Below are 22,803 nucleotides of genomic sequence, written 5' to 3'. Positions count from 1 at the left end.
GCATTCATTCTAACTGTGCTCACCAAGTCCTCCCATCTCCACCAGCAAAGTTTCAATCTCACAGCACTGACATATCCAAATAAGTCCATCAAAAAAGATTTCAGGACAAATTCACCAAGACACATCCGGACAACAAGGATTTTTCAACAGCAAATAGGATTTTTTAGGCCAAAGAGAAGCTGCGTTCCCAGTAGAGGAAAGCCTTTAGAACTAGCCCAGAGATGAATGTCCAGCACAGATACTCGAGTAACAACCAAAGGACACAAAGTTCATCCATCAGTTGTGGAAAGGAAGGTATTTTAAGCCAGATTTCGCTACATGCCAAGATTATTTCAGGAAATAGCTCTCCAATAAATTGTGCCTGGGGTCTCATTTCTCTCTTCATTCTTTTGCTTAGGATGAAAGGCTGACGGGGTGTCAGAACCATGCCTCCCACTGCTCAGCCCTGCTACTGGAATTCACACATTCCCAGGGCAGGGGTCCAGGCTGCCTCCCTTTCTCACTCCATGCATCAGAAATCCTATCTGGGGGAAGAGGGAGGGAGTAGAGAGCGACAGCGAAAAGAAGTTGAGACTGCAACATACACACTTCCCTCCCTTGCATAGCTCACAGGTTTCCCTCTGAAGCATGGATATTAATTGCATCTCACCAGACTTTTTGGATGGGAGTTCAAAGTGACACAACACGAGCAATGTTGGGAGAGTAATCAACCACCACTTTTATGCAGAAAAGCCTTCAGGTAAGAGCTTGGAGGGGAAGGGTTTGGGACTGATTTCACTTTTGCTAGTTTCTTGCATCACGCCTTTGCAAATGCTGCTCTCTTTTGTGACTGACCCAGATATCAAGAGTAGTAAGGCTGAAGCTACAGCCCATTGAACAACCTTAAAAAGACAACATAAATCCACAGCAATATTCAGCTGTGACTGTGCTGTTCTGAGAGGCATTTGCAGCACAGGTAAATAACAGATTATTTTTAGACGATTATTTATCATAAAATGAAACAAAAAGCCAAGCAGAAATGATCTAAAATTGAAATAAATTTTGAGTTCAGTCCCTATCCTCTCTCAGGCCATCTCAGATCAGGCTGCATCTTCATCAGGGTTCGTATTAGGATGCTACTCTTCAAAACTTCTTGTAGGGTGATGTACTCATTCCATGACTGTCCCTAGGCTCAGCCCATGTCCCTTCCCCAGTGCACCTGCTACTGGAAAGTTCAGTTTCTAGAAATTTTCTGGTAGAGAATGATTATCATTCTCAGCTATGAAGGCAATCAGAAGCCAGGCTGCTCTTAGTCACAGCCATATCTTCTAAAAACCCTCCAAGTCCAATACTATATACAGTGTAACTTAGATGAAGAACAAGGGATGTGAGGAGAGACCTACTCCCAAACTGTGTTTATGAATAGGAGTGGGGGAGTGAAAGAAGTCTGAGAAAAACGAAACAGCTAGTCAGAGAGCCCCAGCATAGGAAGCACCCATATGCTACACTGAGAGCCAAGACTGCCCAAGTCACCAGTTTGGTTTATCAAATCATGGGATAAGCCCTTCACTCGTAAGTGCACCACCAGAACAACTCCACAGCACTTCCCACCACAAAGCATAACAGGAAGTCAGTGTTAAAATGCACCTCTGATGATCCAAACAACCCTTGTGCCCCTCACTCCCCAACAGTGCACCACRGCAGGCACACTTCCCTTGATACATCTTGCCAGGTAGGCTATGTTACAGCTGAGGGTGAGGGTTTCAGTAAGGTTGTGGGGAACAGGATGCATACTTGGGTACTAAAATTCATCCCAACTTGTGGAGCCTTGCAGTCCAGCCACAAAGGGCCTTTACAGTTTTTCAGTGACAGGGTACACTTGCTGTGTTTGCTGAAACATTACCATTGCCTTGAACTGATGATTTTCTGCAATTAGATCAACAGGAAGGTGTGCTCAGGCAATTTAATGCTATGCTAACTGAGTTTGTTTTGGAACAGAAATCCAGTTTATATTAAAGCTCTTCCAAAGCAGTCATTACCTAAGAGCAATCTAGTGATGATGCTGGCAAGGGTGGCAGCAATTATTCCATACTGAAACCCAGCTCTGAGCCTGCAGGACCTTAAAAGCTACATTAGTAAAGGAAAACCCAGGGGTCATGATTACAACCAATTCATTAAATGTCTTCCAGGAAACAACCAAGAGGAGAGAGCACACAAGCACCACCAAACAAGACAAGCAAAGCTCTCGTCCATCACACCACTTGGACAGTCTTTCCATGTCGAAAAAGAGTATGCACTTCCCAGCAACAGCAAAGCTACTGGCAGAGCATCAAGAACTTCCTCTTCTTTTCTGGCCTAGACACACACCAGACAAATTCTATACCAACCTGAGGTTTGGAAGTCTATCTGGATAGGATTGGATAAGCCGTTCACTGCTTCACGCCACATGCCACCACCACCTGGGGACCAGGCAGTCACCACACAGCGATACAGCCCAGCATCAGAAATCTGGGTCTGATACATCCTATAGCGGAACTCATTCTCCTGGACCTTCTCCAGAACCACACCGTCCACACGAGTCTGATCCGTCCAGTCTTCCAGCCGCACTACTGAATCCTGGTTCAAGGAGATTATGCGAGTGGTCCCATTGGGATTGGACTGATCCGTCAGTGGCTTCTCTGCTGTAATGAGGACAGAATAGCGTGGCGTCTTGATGTTCTTTGAAGATACTTTGCATGTCATCTCAAAGGTGTGGCCTGCCACAAAGAATGGCTTCAGTCTCACTGCCTCCACTGTCAGCGTGTAATCTGAAGGAAGGAAGGAAATAAGCAGCAAGGGAAGGGTTAATAAATAAGGGCAACTATTTCTGCAGCACCTTTCAACCCAGAAGATTACTAAAACAGAGCACTTTTTTGGAGAGACAAATTCCAGAACATTTCTCTAAACACCTAGAGACACCCCAGAAAGCTACTCCAGAGCGCACACAACAGTACACAACAGTCTGGGTCAAGATGCAAGGATTCAACAAAAACAAAACACTGGACATATATTGCAACATACAGGTCATAGYATAAGACCTCCAAAATTTTTTTTTTATTCAAGAGTAGAGATATTAATTGTATGAGACTTGGAGCCTCAGTTTTACACTGGATCTGGAACAGCACCAGCAGCAACGGGATATGAGGACACTGATGAAGTACTGATGACTAACGACAAAAGCTGCCACTGACTGAATCTGCAGCACTTAATGTACCTTCTTGTACTCCCCTTGAAAATCCACCTGAACAGCAATTCAGATGCATTCAGCTGAACTCCCAAGATTAGCTGAAAGTGCATGACAGAAAAGTTGGTGGTAACATGAGAAATCCCCATCCCCAGCATCCATACACACAGTTCATGCTGAAAGAGCTCAGTATACCTCCTGCCTCTACATGTGCTCTTTTCACTTGCTTCTCTTGCATTCATCTGAGTATAGGCCTGTCAGAAGCCTTAACATTTCTCCAACAGCCAATTTTGCACCAAAAATGCCAACACTTTGCTAGATTGCCTTCCCTTTCTTCAGCATTCTCCAAGTCTGCAGGCTCCTCAATCCCAAGAATCCCTGAATTACAGGGTTTGGGAAAACTAGACATCTAGGAGCAAAGCCTCCAGACAAAAAATAAAGGTCACAATGAGAAACTGAGAAAATAAGAGGTGACCAAAATCAGAGCTAGATAAAAGGAAAAGGAGTTGCTAGTTTCATGGCACTGTGATGGAGACGGATCCCACACACCTAGGAAGAGTTCCTTCTACCTACAAAGAAGGATTAGGGCTGGATTAGGACACACAAGTTACAGCAATTTCCCAAAGTAGCAGTATTGGAAGAATTGGACTAGTCCAACCTTCTGGACACTGACTTTGCTACAGCATATTCTCCCTTCCCCCTCCCTACTAAAAAGGATGACTACACATTAACCAAAGCAACTACACAGATCACCTTTATGCAAGGTGAAACTTTACAGAATGAGGGAAATAAACTATGGTGAGATTGTAACACATCCCCCAAAATTGAACTAAATGCAGTAATACTTATGCCCTCCCCACGAAAGCAACAAGATACTTGTCAAGATTACATTTTGCAGTGTTTTGCCTTCAAGCTGCAGTTTTCACAACGAGTAAACACAGCCCACAAGATGAGAAACCTGGTATGACAACTTTAAATCAGTACTGCATAAAGCAGATCACAGTACAGAGCTATATAAAAAAAACAGCAGGAGGAGGGAAAGCTGAGCTGCTTCTGGTGGTCTAGCTGAGCACAGAATTACTTGACACTTCAAACCAAACCCTGCTAGCACTTCCAGCCCCTAAGCAAGTGGGAATGTAAGAGTTGCATAGTTAAGCACTCAAGTGAAGTTGCACACAGTTATTCTCTGCTCCCTTGTGTGAAGGCTCATCATGGATCTGATTCTATTCTTCAAATCCATTTTTCTCATTTTGTGTCCATAAGATTCAGATATCACCCTCTTTAAAAAGTTGCAACACTTAGGAGTCCAGCACAGACCAGTGTGCCACATATTTTAGGAATACAGTATACAATCATATTCTTGCTTCAAAAGCAGAAGCACAAGTGGCTAACCATATTTCTTTGCCACATATTGCTGCTTTCTAACCTTGTGAGGAGATTCTGAGCAAAAATCCCCCCTGATGCCAGCCTTCTCTTTGGGCTGTTGGTCTTCATATCAGAGAGAGATGACTTCTAGGCATTGGAGGGGACCAAAAACCCCCACCATTTGGTTTCCCATACATGTGTTTAAGACAAATACCTACAAATGATCAGAACAGAGCAGAGACAATTGAGCCCCAAATATCTGGGGCTCCAAATGCCATTCTTCAGCTATTCTCTAAGCCAGAGGTCAAGCAGCAATAAGCAGGGGAGTGTGAGCCTTGGCCCCCAAAAAGGCTAGACCAGACTTTGTCCCCAGAAGTCTTTTCTTGGCTTCCCATTTGAGGGCAAGAAAAAAAAAAACCACTGGTTTTACCAATTATTTTTTTTAGAGACAAAGGAGAAAATGGTTGCAGTAGCATGCAGCAGCAGCAGAAATGCCATCTGAAGAGTTTGTGGAAAAGAACATCTGAGGACCAGAGATGCAGCTGGAGAACAGTGATGAAATTCAAAGGGGTTAGAAATTAGGATGCAGAATAGAACAGGGAGAAATCCTTAAGAGTCCTCTCAAATGATTTTTCTACCTTAAAAAACGACCTCCTTAGATTGGATAAATACCACAGAAGTCAAGAGGGGACTATCTTTGAGAACATAAGAAAAGCAGACCCAGAGAGATGGCAGGCACAAAGATCAGCATCCATACATACAGGCACTGCAATGTTTGTTGTTGAAAGTTTTTAAAATAAAYAAACAAACAAATAAATAAAAAAGGAAATTTTCTGGATCTACAATACTAGATGTCCAATATTGATCTCTAAACTGAAAAGCCTCCATACCCTATTAACTAGAAAAGTCTGCATCACCATTCTGGACATACAGTTCTGCTCCAAAACTGTTCTCCTTCAGTAGCAGCAGAAGAAAGGTAATGAGAACTCCATCACCATTACCTAAGAAAGCATGCAGTTGTCTCTGCATTTAACAGTGCACATACAATAAAGAGGAGGTAAAAAAGGTTTGGTACTTTGGTTAGAAATAACAGTATTCTGTGAGAAAAGTTGAGCAGAAAAGGAGAGTTTCTTCACATTTCATAAATTAACAGTTACTATACGTCCAATCTTTTAGCAAGGGATGGGCCAGGGAGGTCAAAGAACAGCATTTTCTTCCAAGAACTACAGCCTGAGATTTCATTTCTGATCTTAGATTGGCCAAGAAAGCAAGAGTTGAGTTCCGTGTGTCTTGAACGCTACCTTGCAYGTTTGGCCACACACACACACCCCGCAATTCTGTGCACAGTCTTGCCTCCTTCTCTTAAATTGCCATGAATGAAAAGCACACTCCTGCCTGTCAGATGCAGAAGCCTGCAATCTGTACAGTTTACATTGGAAAGGGGTGGGGGGAGAGATAAGTAAGCCACGCCCAAAGCTTAAAACCAGTTTGAGTGCTATTCCACAACAGAGGGCTAGCAGCAAAAGAAATCCTAACCAAATAATTCAGATAAAATTTGAGTAATAAACTATGCTTTGGAGCCTAGCAGTGTATGCTTCTGCCTTCCATCACTGGTCACTCCAAGTTGATAAGCCCCACTATTAGTCTCTTGTTGCTCTCTACTGCAAGAGAGCTTCAGGAGTTTTGGAATAAGTATAAAGCGTGCTTCCTGGGTAATGACTGAAAACACTTTTCACCAAATCTAAACCAGCCAATTTGCTAGAAAAGCCTAACAGCTATAGGGCAAGGAGACTTTAGAAACAACAAACGCCTTCCCTGTATTCCACTGACTCCAGTCTGATAATGAACACAATGGCCACGACTAACAGCAATCTTAGATCCAAACATCTCTTCAGCAGCCTCAAGCGATACCATCGCAATATTCATAAAGGCTTCTTTATCCCCCAGCACACTAACTAGATTGAAAGCACAGGGACTGCAACAGACATTAAGGCAATGGCAGTTTTGCCTTCATAGGAAAATGGGGCTACACAACACCCTGAGGTGCAATTGTAGTCCCAGTAGCTCAAATAGAAAGAGCTCTGAAGATGGAGCAGGCATAGCAAGGCCTGTATTGCTAAGTCTTCAATGTTATGGGTACCCTAAGCTATTTACAGGAAAACTAGTCTGATGCATCTACGTAAGAGGCAACTGCTTTTCCCACTGCAGTGCACACGCAAGTACAACACCTTCACTGATCTGTTCAGCTGCTAAGCAGAAAATATAAACACTTCATCCTCCTGCAGCCATGGACATGACAAGCCCAACCACCCCTGCCTGGGGCCCTGCACACCTAGTTAATGCACCTCCTCGTTCCTACACCCAAATTGGCACATACAGGAGACAGTTCTGTGCCATGGACATGGGAATTTCTTTGCTCAAGAGAAACTGCATGCCTGCACTATGCAACAGTGTGTCTATCATGCACTAGAAACTGTTAAGGCAAATAGGTGGAGGAAGTATCACTTGTTCTCTACTCTCTGAGCTTTCTGAAAGAGGCACCCATGCTCTCCAATAAACTTAATGCAATCACCTGGGCAAACATTTAGGATAACTGACATTATGCTAAATGTAATTATTTTGTAAATTAAAAACAGAACTATTAACAAAACCCCAAATAATAGTATCTTTAGAATATGGAGGTTCAATTGAAAGATGATGTTCTCTTTTGTGAGGACTTCCATGCAGATCCAAAACCAAACACACTAATTTAAGAAACAAGCACCAATTCTGCACTTCCCTGCAAACAGCAACTGTTTTAAGTGCATTCACACTCAAATTAATGAATAAATAAGACTACCTTAACATATCAAACTTATTCTGGGTTCAAAATGATCTAAAGAACCACTCAAAAAAGGCTTCCTCCCTTCCTTTACCCCTTTTTACACTACAAGTTCCAATCAGCAATTAAGCTAAAAATAAGAACGTAATTGATGCTTTTCAGTTTTGAGATTAGATAAGGACATTTCCTTTGTCACCTTTGGATGAAAGGAGTAAAAGCAAGATTAGAAGAAACAAAGAAATTAAGTAGACCATGTCACAAAATAACTGCAGTGCATGATGGTGAGTGGCTACATTTGCAAAGCTGAGTAAGCAGAAAGACATGTGAACTTTATCAGTTTCAATAGAATGAAAACAGGGATAAAAAGCCTCAGAGTGGGCAACCATGCAAGTTATTATGCACAAGCAAACAAGGCTTCGACATCTTCACGTGGCATTTACATTTCAAGCAAAGGCCTCCTTGTCCTGAACACCCCCCTCTGTACAGACCAACCCACAGATGCAACATAAAATCATTTCTCCCCTTTCTTGAAAACCTCAGTTAAAGCTACCTTTTCCAAAGTGGGATTTCTCTAAAGTTCCCCCACTACTGCTCTAAAGTTAACACAGACGTTGCTAATAATGAATCAATTTGAAGAAAAGCCTCTATGCAAGCACAAGCTATGTAAGGAACAGGCAAATTTGGGTTCTCTCCTTAGGCAAACACGTGGGAGCCTGGCTGCTTGCTTTTATAAGCCTTGGGAGCAGTTAGGGACTCAAATCACCAGAGATACTTGTCAAAACAACAGTCGGAGAGCAGAGGCAGCAGCAGATTAACTCCTTCATAGCTACTGGCTACAGCACTAGCTCGCAGCAGAGCCTGCAGCTCACGCGAACAGGCAGGGGGGAGGCCATGCAGAGGAAAGCATTGGGGGCTAGATGGCTGCATAGAAGTAGATGAGGGAAGGAAAGGGAGGAAAAAAATCAAAACCTGAACATTTTCCCCCTGTACATATATATAACATGTTTTTTTCAGAAGGGGAATGGTGTTTGCAAGAGAGCTTACTTTCACATCATAAATCTAACTCCACGTTTTGCCAAAAAATGTACTTTTCAGCATGGGGACTATAACATTTGCATTCGCATTTCAGTATTGCAAAATTAGCAGAGTATTTGGAAGAAAACCAGAAACAAGGGAATGTTCACACCTGTCACAGTTTGTTTGCCCTCAGAAATGTCAACACAGGCAGAGACTTTTGAACTCCAGCTGGTTTCTCTAGCTGCTCCAAAGGCAATGATCCATTACGCGTGCATGCACATGCACACACGCTCCGTGTTGTGGCATAACAACYGAACTAATTGTGACCAGCATTCAGCCTTAACGAGAGATCGCATTCCCGCTGGAGAAGCTAGCCAGCAAAACAACAACCTTTTTGAGGACCACACTTGGCCTGGGGATGAAGGGAGTTTGGAGCAAGTAACCCACTACTCCTCTGTCCACTGGAGCAGAACCACAGCAGAAATTCTCCAATTCATTTTGGGACATCTCTGCTCTAGGGATAATCCCTGAACAACTTTAAACTGATATCAAACTAGCTGTCTTTGAAACATAGTCCTCCCTGCCCATGGCTGCTTGAGCTAGACAGTTTAAACAGATCTATCAGTGGACAAACGCATCTTAGCTAAGCACAGGGTTTTTGCTGAAGATTTAACATCTTCAGTTATCCTATTCCTTCTTTCCACATGCAACAAACCCTCTTGCATGACCTCAGACCTAAGCGAAAAAAGTATTGCTTTACCCTACAGGCCATCTGGCCTACATGCACTCTTTTCAAACCAGCATTAAGTAATTCAGGTAACTTTATTTAGCCCCTAAGGCATGGTCCCACAGAAGGTTTAGATACTGACTAGAGCTAGTCCACTTCTTCCTAAAAAAGGTCTAGATCAGAGCTAAGCACTAAATGACTTTTGACTGCCACTCATTTTTTTGATACTCTGGTACTACTGTGCCCATAAACTTCCTCAATAATGCCTTCTAAACATGGGCCTGTAAATATAAAGTGCAAGAAAGAAGAAAACTATCAAACTGGTAGCCAGAGAAGCCTTGAAGTGAGTGGCATTTCCCTTCTCACCCCAAGACAACGCTGTTGCTAGCAACAAGAGGTATCCTGGGGAGACTGGAACAGCCTGAGTCATGAAAGAGAGCAGTGACCTCAGCATCACTGCTGGATGCCACTCTTGCCACAGTGACAACCTGGCTCCTGGAAGTCTCAGCACAGTATGATTGATGTACTTCCATTTTTCACTTCCTCTCCAAAACTGTTGCATAAAACTGGTTAGTGCTGTTAAGTAGTTATTTCCCTTCACAAATGGTTGCCTTTGCAAGAGGTCATAAATTTTTTTTTTTCTTTTCATAACACAAACACATTTCCAAAGCCCATTATCAGGGTTCTGGTTGACAGGGGCCACTCAATAGAAAACTACCTTAGCCATCCAGATCTTTCAGTCAACAGGTGCAGAGTTCCTACCTTGTGTAGCCCAGAAAATGCTGACAGGTGCAGAAGTCACATCTTTGCTCTTTACCCAGCTGTTGTTGTGGTGCCTACTCCATGCAGAGATGACACAGAAATAGTCCCCTCTGTCACTTTCTGAAGTCCACTGGATTCGTAAACTGAAGGTGTCAGCAGCTTTCTTACAGAAGATTATTTCCCCATTCTGAGTCCGCTCTCTGCTCCTGTCCCCAAGCAGTAGAGTCCAGTCTGCATCCATTGTGGCCAGAAGTTCCTTTGTCACCACATCATCACTTGGTAAGCGCAGCCTGTAGTACCAAGAAACTGTGAAGTGGATGTTTGCTTYTAAGTCCTGCGCATTTGTGATCCTGCATTCAAGCTCAGTGGGGTCATCTGAGAACTTTGGTGTTTTAGAAGCATTCAGAAATACCTCATAATCCGGCTCTGCAGAGGAGGAAACCCAGAAAAAAGAGGTTAGAAGTTACAAAGCAGGAGTAAGCAGCAGAGATTAATAAAAATAATAAATAAATAAGAATGCTGCTACCATCCAGTCGATAAGACCACATGAGCTAAAAATCAAGTGCCAGAACATATGTTTTTCTGGCAAGACCAGCAGACTGGGAACTTCGACTCAAGCTCTCGGACCTGCACCAAGCAAGTCTGAAGCAAGCCCCCCTAAGTCCACATTTCCAAACAGGATCTTTTATTTTTCCTGTCTAGTCAGAGCATTTCAGAAAAGTCAGGACAAAAGTGAGCAAACTGAGCAAAAAACACTCCCTTCTCTAGGGCTGGCTCCAAGAACCCAGAATATGGCTTCATTTTCAGACCTCCAGTCATCTTCTGGACCTGTCCAAACACCCAAGGCAGCCTGCATCAGTAGAAGACCAGTTTTTCCTCTAGCTTCAGACTGACGAGAGACATCCTATTTCCCCAGTTTCTCTCCAGGGTAAGACGTCATCTCCCATCTTGAAATGCCTTTTTTTTTTTTCACCCCCACACTTATCCCATCATCTCTCTATAACACACACTAAGAACTTAAAAACAAAAAAAAATGCAGGGTGCATCAGTGTCATCATTGACATCAGCAACAAGCAGAGCCAACAACGGTGCACAGTAAATTCAGCAAGTATCATAATAAATACAAAGTTGGTTAACAGTCAAAGATGCATATATCAGAAGAGCCTTACAGTTTGAAAGTGAAGTACATGCCGTACCTGAGGTTGAAATCCCTCAGCCTTGAAAAGGGGTGCCTGAAACTCATGGGTTAAAGAAACAGGCTGTTGTATTTAAAGCTGAAATAGCTCATTGTCCAAAGCCCAAAAGCGATAAGGCAGTCACGTGACTATTTTTTCCTCAGACTACAGAGACAGTAAAGGAAAAAGATTACAGCAAGAATCCCTCAGCACAAAGGAAATATATGTTTATTTACTAGTGTTAGAATATTCTTCTGCCTTGCTGTCTACTATTATTTGGGACAAAAGAAAAAGACTAGCCTTCCAACTCTTTGGCCAATACTCATCACATGGATTTTGTTATAAATGTATTCTGTGCTCTATATTTAATTCTTGCTTTATGTTTTATTTGGCATTTTGCCCTCCTAGAAACAATTAATTGAAATTATAATCGGGACACAGAAGGCAACCCAAAGCTAAAACTAAGGCTTAGATCACCAATGAGCTGAGATAATAAAACATCTTAATAGAACTGCTGTGCTAACATGTGTGCACACGTACACTTTTGGTCTTCACAGATGCATAGGATAGAAACAATTCTATTTAAACAATGTGGCTGCTGCTATGCCAGTTTGAAGAAAGGATCTCTCATCATTAGTATTATGCATGAAGTGTCCTTGCATCTAGCAAGAATGAGAGCATTAACACAGACCAGACAATAGAGTGTCTAAATCACTGGGTTTTTGCAGTATTAGATAACACAGAAGCATAAGAATGCTGTTACCCCAGTCCATAGTACCAACTACCAATGATCATAAGCATAGATATTTGCAGATTCTCCATACGGGTAAGGCAAAAGGAAAAAAAAATGCACACAATTCCTCTTCTGCAGCCAAGTCATAGATTAATAATGGAGGCCATAACCCATTTTTGGTATAAGTAAACCCCCACAGATCCTAAGACTACACCACTCTTCATGTCTCATCCACAATAGACTACATTCTTCTCCAGGGCCTTATGGCATATTGCTCAGACACCACGGTTTTCTTCTCATTCCCCCTTCCCCTCCCCTCTCAAAAGGCAAAAGCATTCAAGACTAATAAATATTTTCACAGCCACAAAGACTATGAAAGCAGACACACTTCTCAGGATGGGAACACAAGTAGTAAAGAGCTGAAAAACTGGAGTTCTTAGCTAATCACTTAAGGGATTTGGGTTTTTTTTTGTTTTGTTGGGATTTTTTTTTGAGAGTAGGGAAAGAACCACTAAAAGAATGAGTTTTGACTTCGACAGCACCACACTAGATATGCACTTCACTGTGACAGACACTCAGAGGATTTAGAAAAAAATAAAAGACTGGCTGGATAAACCTCATTCCTCCACTGTCAGCTGTCAAAGAACAGTCTCACTGACAGTTCAATGACTTAATACCACAGTAGCTCTTAACTTCCATTAAGGAGGAGGGAGTTAGTGAATTCTGGATGCAGCTGAGAACCTCAAATTCTGGAAAATTCTTCCACTTTCCCTTGTCCTAGCAACCAAGTTTCTGTTGAAGAGATTTTATCCTCTCTTATCCCCAAGTAAGTCCCAAATGTAACAGAAAGAGTAAGGAATACTCCAGCAATACAAGAGTGTACAAGTGTGCACCTGCGCATGCATGAATGTGTGTGCACATGTGTGCTTTTGGGGGGGGGGGGGCGCAGCGGGCAATAAAAGGGGAATGTGCAATTGGAATGGCTGAATGGGAACTGGAAATGAAGAGAGTTATCACGTGTGCACTTCTAGCACACATTACAGGTATACTTGAAATGGCCAAGGCTCTTATTGCTCTGCACTTAGTCTCTTCATAATGCTAAATGCAAAAAAGTCATTGTCACTGGGATTTAACCTGGTGACAGAGCCATTTATTTCTGAAAAACAGGATTCAGAGTTGTCTTTCTATATGCTGGCCTCATTCCATAATTTGACCTTTGAGGAAATCTGTCTCTGTAAGTGAACAGGACCATTGCTCTCTGTTTACAAGGGGCTCTGACATCAAGGTACATCAGGAGGTTTTAGGCCAAAGTACTTGCATCCAGTCAAAGCTGGGAACAAGCAGAGAGCACCACATCTCTGCCTGTTCTCTTCTGGTTCACATTTAYGTTCCTTCATGCTTCCAATACAAACAATACTTTGTGAATTTTAGCAGGGAGCAGGAAGGCAGAAATACCTTACCTGCTGTGTTCTGCAACACCATCAGGGGTTTTATTTATTGTTTCTAAGTTGAAGGAGTTCTTTTCTCTAAGATTAAACAGAGGGATAGGACACATAGGCTAACATATAATATCTAGAACCATTGCTGAAAAGACAAGCTTTTTAGAAGTTTGCCTGGGTTTGGTTTTCATTATTGCTCCCAATAACTTTGCTTCTAAGGATATTTGAATAAAGACAGCTCTCCAAAGCTTAAGAGTTCAGCTGCGGTAATGCAAAGCAAAAGCTTCACAATCTTCAGTAAGAATATGACAGTGAACCTCAAACAGATTCATCTCTTGGGAAGGGGGTGTAGGGAAAGATGCTGTTAGCCTGTAGGCCAGGTAGACCAGATAAGCCTGCTGAACCTTCCTTTACCTCCACCTTCTGCTCCTCATTCACAATCTTGTTCAAAACACCAACCAACCGCTACATTGAAATTCAAGAACTCAATGTACAACAACAATTGTTAAACACAATCCCCTCCCCGACCTGCCCTTTGCAGTAAGTTTGGATGTTGATGGTATTAGAGCAGTATAATGGGGAAACATACTAAGATGACTTAGGAGAGAATAAAGAGATCATCAAGTCGCTGTTTAGGTAGACGTTTTTTTCCATTAGTGAATGAAAAGAAGTTACTGCAAAAATATTGCAGGCCTTGGAAGCAAGCCATAAGTTCAAATGCACAAATAATCCTTTGCATGTCCAAAAGCCTAAAAATCCACTCACCTCTAGAATTAAACGATTGAAACACACATCACAAAAAATAAAACTGAATAGAAAGCTAAATACCACAGGAAAAGACATATTAATGGCCACTCTGCTAATCAACACTTCCTGCCTTAAATTAGCAGCTAGCTAGGTCTCTCTCAGTCACACTACTAAGCAGCTATGCGACACGGTCTCCTAAAATGGACTTGTGTGCATTGAGGGAGGAGAATAAAGCAGTATCACATCCCATCCTAAATCTATCTGCAGTGTGTGGTCTCTCTAGTGTAATAAACCACGCCCAAAAACAACCAAAACTTGGAAAGTTATAAGAGTTCACTATGAAGTTTGCATTACAAATAATCATTACAGTATACCATTCATAAAAAACATAGGAACTATTTGATATCACTGGGATATCAAGGGGGATGAAAGGAGACGACATGACACTGGTGGCAGCTTCAGCCCCCAGCAAACTAGGGAGGCCCTTTGGTAATATTTCTCATTTGCAGACTGTTCAGTGACACCAGAAAGTGGAGTGCATGGGTGGAACACGCATTAAGAGATCCAAAATGCCCATAATGTACAAATGCAAAACTCCATAAGATAGATCAGTATTTCTATACATGAGAGGGAGATACCTTACATATAGATGATACATAGATACTTGCAAATGAGATAGAAACTTGCACAGAAGGGACCCTACAATGTCCTCTCCCTTTTCTGATGGGACCAAAGAAGGAATGGTATGTTATCCATTAAGTTTGACAGCAAAGCTACTCACCTAATGCTGTCACCACCACACTGACTGGTGCAGATGTTCTCTCCACCACCTTATGCCAGCTCCCATTGTGCAGCGGTACCCAAACAGCTACTTGGCAGAAGTAGTAGCCAGAGTCCTCCACATCCACATCATGCACCAGCAGGCGATAGGAGTTCCTATCTACACGGCTCAGGCTGATGAGGGTCGAGTCACTGACAACAGAATCATGGTCCATGCTCAGCAAAACCTGAGCATCTGACAAGGTACCATCAGGAGATGCAGTGAAATACCACATCACCTCAGCTTGGAAAATACCACTTCTGTCTGTTGTGATGTTACAGGTAAGATCCAGGRAGTCTCTTTCAGTCACAGACACATTTCCTGTTGAGATGAGCACATCTAGGGCTTGGAAAAGAAGAGACAAAAATCCAAACAAAAATTTAAAAAAATATAACTTGTGTTTGTTTTTTTTTTTAATTTAAGAGTCTACTATAGGTTATCCAACACTTCACATTCTATTACAGAAACTTCTTAAGTAGCTCAGTAGTCCTACTTCCACATGCTTCCTTGACTACTGAGCTACCAAATTGTCTTGATCTACTACAAAAGTAGTATGCTTTATCATTCAAGCAAGGGATATGTGATGGTGGGGGTGGGGGGGGCAGGGAGGGGAAAAGGGAGAGAGAACAGTTTTTATAAGTCAAAAACAACTGGTCCAGCATCACCTGGGAAGACTTTGTCCCAGTCACAAACTGCACACCACCTTCCCACAGCACGAAAACAGGTATAGGACTTCCCATTCTCACAGGAAGGTCAAGGTGATACTGTATTACTCTCAGCCCTCTACCAAAACCACTAGAAACTACATTAGAGCTCAACTTGGTTTCTGATAAAACGGTTTTGAGCTCCTCTAACAGAAGGGAGAAACACAATTTTGATGAGAAGCAGCCATGGCCACATTTTGAACTCCTGACTGACTGCAAGGGTGGGGCAGAAATAGAAGCAAACAGAAGGCAATAATAACTCTACACAGCTAACTCCTTCGCTTACATACATCAGAGACTTTGCAGCAATACCAAGAGCAACTCACAACATATTTAAACTCCTCTTCTGGACAATGACTATTTTTAATACACATAGTACACATGACCACAGTCAGCATTCAACCAGGACCTTCTGCATTCTGTAGGTTATCAGGCTGTCAATAGTTTAGTTAATGAATAAATAAAAGCCATCACTGGATGGCAAGGGGACTTCAGGATCAAAGTGTCAAGGCCAGGACTGGAAAAGCCTGCCTAACTCAGTGGTGAGGAATGAACCAAGAGGGCTGCTTGTACTGTTTGTAAACCTCAGCACAAATCATACTCCAAGTTACATGGTCACCACATGCCTTCACCTGTTCATTCCATCATCCTAAAGATTAGATTTGGATCTCAGTGTAGCACCAACTATTTCCACAGTGCATAATGGAGCTGCACTTAAAGTCTCAATTAAAGCCAGTGGACAGGGCTGCCACAGTAGTAGCTGTTCTTGGCAGTCCTGTGACCAATACAAGGAAGAACACAGACTCCTGCCTTAAACAGGCAGCTGTGCCTCAGGGGCAGAGCAGTGACTTCTGCATAAAACCATGTCCTAGTGCATAATATGTACCCACCTGTAAAAGCTTTCTAGGACTATCATCAGGAATGAGAGACAATCTATAAATGCCAGAGCCGGACTGAGTTTCTGACTGGCTACAACTACAGCCAACAAAACCAAGCAGTACTCCTCTCACTGCTCCCCTCCTGAGAGTGCACAGCAGTTGAACCAAACAGAGCTTGGCAAGCCCCACCTGAGAGGTAAAGCCAAGTGCCCCATCGGGATTTCTCCCATGCTCTTGTCATAGGATTGGATTCAGTAGAAAGGCCTAGCTAATTCAACAGACTAATGACAGAATACAAAATAAGACTCATCTGCAAGGTTAAGAGCAGCATTACTCCAAGGTCTTCATGCACTAGTGACAGGCACTCAGAGCCTGGCAATATAACCATAGAGAAGCACTCCAAGAGAGTTTACCCGAGGCTCCTTTTTCTGTTATAGAAGTGTCTGAAGGCCTCATTTAGGGTTATATCCCTGTTATACAAGGCACTGTTAAAAAAAAAAAAAAAGTATATAGAAGTACAAAGTCAGGCCCAGAGATGTCATAATTTAAGGAGATGAAAGTGATGGGCAAGCAGAGAGAAAACTAACAGAAGGAAAAACCCACACTCGCACGGTGGGGTTTTTTTTTTTTAGTAGTGCTACTAACACAAGTAGCCTCGGCTTTTTTCTTTTCTTTTTAAACACGCACTTTGGATACATTAATTCACCTTAGATTATTTATCTGCTTGTTTATTTTGTTTCTGCAAATTCAACCCCACAGTTTACAGCAGGGGAAAACGAGATAAGTGCAGTACCCAGGTCTGATATTTACAACTCAAGCTCACCTTAGTACGCAGGTGCAGCTCAGACTTCAGATGCCACCACAAGATGCTCTGCAAGTCATACCATAGGATACGCATAGAACAAGCTGCATATCATTTTGCTGGAGAATGACCTCTCTATTTAGAGCAAGTTTAGCCAAAGCTTTCGTGCCCCTGACAAGCTGGCATTGCTGCCAATGACAGAGCCTATCAGGCACTACTACTGGTCCTGGCCTCTCTCAGCCTGTCCTCAGCCACTGATTTAACCTCACCTATTTAAAACAATTTCTCCAGAAGCATGACAGAACGGAGAATTACAGCTCTTAAATAGCAGCCCCTGTCTCAGCAGAGAGCACATGCAAGCTTTACTGTGTAACAGACATCCTGAGAGAGTTGGGGCAAATTGATCCCATCAGATTTCACAAGCCAAGCTCCACCAGGACACTAAAGCTACATCTAAATGAGCTAGTCAAAACCCAGCAGTTCTGGGTCCTCCCATAGTGATTAAAGGATTTTCAATGGCAAAACCACCTTACTGTCTGAGCATTTCCTAAAATACAGTCATAATCTCATATTTCTGAGGGATCATCATTGCCTGTTTTTACACCTATTGAGTGATGAAATGCACCACCCTGTTTTCCCTCCTCCAGCTAGCAGTAGTAATGCTAATGCAATTAAGTGCTCAGTGCATCTACTGAAACCTGTGGGCAGGGATATTCCAATATCCTCAGTACAGCACTCCCTCTATTTTTGTCTCATGAACACCTGTAATCTACTGCTCCTTAGTCAGGCATGCAATAATGAATTTAACAGAACCATTACTATCCTAGACCTCTGCCAACACAGTGGAGCAATCAGTCCAGTGCTCCAGTGGCAGTGTTAGAAATCACTGGACAGTACTGGATCATTTGTCCTTTGAAATCATCACCTCCTTCCTCTTTTCTCCCCATCTTTCTAAGCTATTTTAATACATAACATACAGAAAACCTTCACACCTATCACCAAGCACAAGGCACTTTTAGGGGGGAAATGCAGCTGTTTAGTGCTATGGAACAACCTTAAATCAATGAGAGCGCAGAGAGGTAAGTCTGGAATGCTCAGAGGTAAATACAATGCTGCTTACAAAATACAGAAATCAGAGGTGACCAGAAGTGATCTAAGCATGAGGTAAAATCTTCGTCTAGGCATCTAAGACATTCCAGTCAATCCTTCCGCGTTATCATCATCCCCATTTCCCCCAAAATAAGAGCCTGAAAAATCATGACAAGAATTAGTCACCAGCTCAGGGGTAAACAGGCCAGATACCCAAACAGCAGTYTAATTCTCCTGAAAGGTATCATCATTTGGTTCAGCTTACCCAATTTCTACTCTCAAAGTATCACAACCTGGCCACAACACCGTGGTAAGCTACAAGCTTTGACACCCCAGCCAGTCTCCCACCAGTAATACTCACCAGTCTGTTGGATTGCCACACTTGCTATCTCCACACTCTTCTCCTGAATCTTCTGCCATGAGCTATCCGCTCCTCTCACCCACTCACTCACAAGACACCTGTAGGCACCCCCATCCATCGGCAAGGCCTGGGACACAGATAATCGATATGTGTCATTTGCTCCTGTGTCCAAACGGATATCTCCATTGCGGTAGCGTTCTTCATAGCCAGGACCAGGCTGGAACTTGCCCTCATAAGTCAAAGATAAGATGTCCCGCCAAATTGCTCCACTTTTGATCTGCCAAGTCACATGCAGGTGAGTATGCTCTGGGGAGGTGGTGATGGCTGAGCAGCGCAACTTGAAGGAATCACCCTCAGATAGCTTGAGAGACGTCGAGGAACGTGCTTTTGTACCACTCACCACTAAGCCATCAGAAATCACTATTCGAAAAGAAACAAAAAAACAAAACAAAACAAAACACAAAACATACACACAAGTATCATAAAACAGGAGCAAGAAGAGTAGGGAACACCCACACCGACTGGTTCGGCTCTCAGGTACCAAACCACTGCAGATGATCACCTGGACAGTCATTTCTTCTTCCATACAGCAGCATTCCAGGAACAAGAAAATTCAGCTAAAAATTCATCAGAGGAAGTGCCCCACTTTAGACAAGCCAAGTGTTCAACTTCATTTACCCTTCCCCTCACTTCAATTTCTCATCCAAGCAACATCATTCTGATCGCTCCCATTTAGAACCATTTTGATTTTCATGGTAGTAAAAGATAAAACACTTCAAAAAGAGTCTCCTGAATTATTACTAAAGAACCCTAAATGAGAGAGCAGAGCTAGGACACAACTGCAGGAATAACATGCTAAAGGGGKAAAAGGAAGGAAAAGGAAAAGGAAGATTGCTTCCTTCATAGAGAGAAATACCTAAATGACTATAAATAAAAAAGAGAAGACAGGTTGTGTTTTGTACCTAAAGTTAGCCTCTCCACCCAGAGGCTTACTGAGATTAAATATTCACCGACATCTTCAGAAAACCCACTGCTTAGTTTTCCCATTTACATTTACATATTTGCTAGATAGAAAAAAAGTACAGTGGTATTTAGAGTAACAACCTCCCTTCACTTCATCTCACTTCCCTCTGCTGCTATCATACTTCCTAACTTGGGATTTTGGCATTAGGAAAATTAAACAGTAACAGGAAGAAAAACAAAATGCTTATGAGCAACAGAAATTCAACACGAAATGTACATGTAAAATCAGTATCAAGAACAAATTCAGAGCACACCTCACTCTTCAGAAATACCTTTCACTTGGACCTCAGCATCATAATTTCCCTGAACAGTGGCATCAGTGCTGGGTGTGGAACATTTGTATTTTCCTTGATCAGYTGGCTGGATGTTTCTAATCACAAGTTCCACAGCATCGTTGCTGCTCCGCCTCAGTTTGATATCCCCTTGGCCCACACGTTTTTGGTACTCCTCAGAGGTGAACGTAGAATCCCAGGTACTCACTATCCGCATGAAGTCAGTCTCCCGGGAGAATTCCCAGTCAAAGTTCTGTTCACTGGGTCCATCATAGTCACTAACACTGCAAGGGATCACCACCTCTGTGCCCACGACTCGAATAAGAGGACCTTTGGGCACTCTCACAACACGTCCTCTGCAGAAAGCTGAGCAGAAGAATTAAGAAAGAGAGCAGAAAGTTAACAAAGGAATTACTGGRCTGCTCACCTGAAAACCTAGACCAAAAAAACCCCATATGAAATGTCCTAACGACAAAAACCTTTTCAGCAAGGGAGAGGTCCTACCTAAGCTCAGCCTCCAAACATTAACTACAAACACAAACCTACTGCATCCCATCACCTTCAATCCAAAGCAAAATATTTTAGCAGCATAGGAGAATAGTAGAAACCCAAACACAGAAGGATAGATCTTCCTAAAACCAAGCAGACTGCCATAAACACAGAACAAGATCAGATGGACCTAAAGGTTGATCTGGGAAACCACTCAGGCAGAGCTGAATTTAAACAAACAAAACAACCCACAACTGCTCTAATTTACCAGCCACATTGGAAAAGCCACCAGCTATGGCTGTGAACACCAATATACTTGCTGAGCCTTCCCTTCCTATCATATTATAAGTCTTACTGTAGATTAAGACTCCATCCATTGGCACAGAACCACCATGCCATTAAGCATCCAGGGACAGGCCAAGAAATTACTCTCATGTAGAGAAACCATCCATTGGGGAACCTGTCATGAAGCAYAGCTTGAGCCCTTCTGAGTAGCATGGAAAAGGGATGTGTTAAAGACTGAAGGTCTCCTGAGGTCATTTAAAACTGAAATAAGTAGATGGGCACACTGAGCATAACTAGAAGGGAAAAAAATATATTTTATATATAAATATATATATATTATATCTTTGCTCCCCAATTACAGGCAGTAAAGTTTGCACCACACTTCAGCAAACAGTTGAACCGAGGACTGACAAAGTCTTTACCACCCTARTGCTCAACTCCCAGGATGCTCTTTGCTTTGTAGGGTGTTCATGTGCACAGGCTCATTCATACTAGTCCAGTTTCCTGATTGCTATGACCTGTGTTCAATATTGGTGCTTCATTAAACTTATTTTAAAACTAACATGAACTGGGTTTAACCTCCTATCCCTTCCCCCCCCCCTTTTTTTTTTTTTTTTTTTTTTACACAAAAGTACTGTAAGTGAAATTAACCCATATAGGAAAACTTGTTATTATTTACCCGATCAAGTGACTGACTAGTCCTAATTAGGAAGCTGGACTTCTCTGCATCATACACACGTGAATGGGATAGGAGAGAAAAAACACTACTGCCTCCCTATTGTCCCACAGTCACCATTAAGGACATCTCTCTAAACACAAAATCAAGAGTTAAAAAAAAAATTACCACAAATAAAAATTGTTGAGGGACTCCAGCACACATAGGTCTCAGAAGGCCTTAAACTCAGGTGTCATTCAATCCTTCAACTTATCTTCTTATGGAAAGAGATAACAGCAGCAGGTAAGCTTTAAAGCACAGTGACAGGCAAAACAGCCTTGGATAGACCAGTGCGAGAAGTCAGCTGAGGATCCTGACTGAGGGCATTCCTCATAAATGCTGTCTTCTCTTAAAAATACTCTCCCATGACATTGAAACAAGCAGACACTGTTCTGCATGTGTCTCTGGCTGTAGACCCGCATACTGTGCGCTGCACTAATCCAATCTAGAGGTGACAAAGGCATGACTAATGTAGCAAGGGCTGCATATTTGTGCTTAAGATTAACAGTGACAGCTCAGCTTCTCTTTCTTCCAAGGTTACTAAAGACCCTTTGACATTAAATGAAGGCATAGGTGATTAGCACCTCCAGAAGAGAAGAGGGCAAAAGGGAAAGACAGGGGCATAGGAGCTCCTCAGTAAATCTGTTCAAAGTCAGTACCCCATGGCTGCAAAGCATAGATGACCCCCCTCCTCACAGCAGTCTCAAAAGCAGGCAACAATTTCAGTTTTACAAGACGTTGCAAGGAGGGCAGGGGAACAGGTTGCAGGAAAGAAAAGGGACAACCTATAGGAATTTTACAGTTTTATACTTTACAAACGAGAACATTCATGACTGCCAAGAAGAATGAGGTTTCTTGTAAGGCAGGYACACATAAAGAAAGCACGGCATTGTCAGAGGATATGAACTTACTGCAGAGCATCTCGTGCCCACAGGTAAGGGAGAGTACATACAAGAGCAGATACTCCAAGGGTGAGTGAACTGCTATTCTAGGTGACCTGGGAGGCTCATTATCTAGCAAAGAGTGAATTCATGGTTCTGCTTTTTGTCCTGCAGCAGTCAACAGCAAAAGTATCCCTAGCTGCTAAACAAGGTGTTCTTTGCTGTGCTTGAGGGATTAACATTGCATGTAACTGTAGCAGAAGGCACAGAGGTACAGACACTGATCTTGGCAAGAGGGGAGCTCCAGCAGAGAAATGAAGAGCTTTTACAAATATTTGGTTCTTGCAGTGCCCTGTGTTAGACCCACATACCTCCCTCCCTTCTTCCCAGAGTAATCAAAGTCCAGCTTTCATGATACATAAGAGCTTCACACTGTAGATTTATTGGGAGCATTTATTTTCCATGACAYCTAGTATATTTCAGTGTTAATATAAGG

At 42.5% G+C, this 22,803-nt stretch overlaps 1 protein-coding gene across 1 annotated transcript in view; it reads right to left on the bottom strand.

Moving 5' to 3' along the window:
* PTGFRN (prostaglandin F2 receptor inhibitor) overlaps positions 1 to 22,347 on the bottom strand; it is a 43,270-nt gene extending 20,923 nt beyond the window's left edge. The window contains exons 1-6 of the mRNA XM_026083424.1: positions 22,338 to 22,347; positions 19,938 to 20,303; positions 18,643 to 19,062; positions 14,770 to 15,153; positions 9,895 to 10,320; positions 2,367 to 2,786 (exon numbers count right to left, since the gene is read on the bottom strand). Of these exons, the coding sequence (XP_025939209.1) occupies positions 2,367 to 2,786; positions 9,895 to 10,320; positions 14,770 to 15,153; positions 18,643 to 19,062; positions 19,938 to 20,303; positions 22,338 to 22,347 (2,026 nt within the window). The remainder of the gene's footprint in view (positions 1 to 2,366; positions 2,787 to 9,894; positions 10,321 to 14,769; positions 15,154 to 18,642; positions 19,063 to 19,937; positions 20,304 to 22,337) is intronic.
* Positions 22,348 to 22,803: the final 456 nt, after the last annotated feature.

This window comes from Apteryx rowi, unplaced genomic scaffold, assembly GCF_003343035.1.
Source record: "Apteryx rowi isolate R43461 unplaced genomic scaffold, aptRow1 scaffold_60, whole genome shotgun sequence".
NCBI lineage: Eukaryota > Metazoa > Chordata > Aves > Apterygiformes > Apterygidae > Apteryx > Apteryx rowi.
Note: the sequence above shows the minus strand (reverse complement) of the source record. Positions and strands in the feature narration are given on the sequence as shown.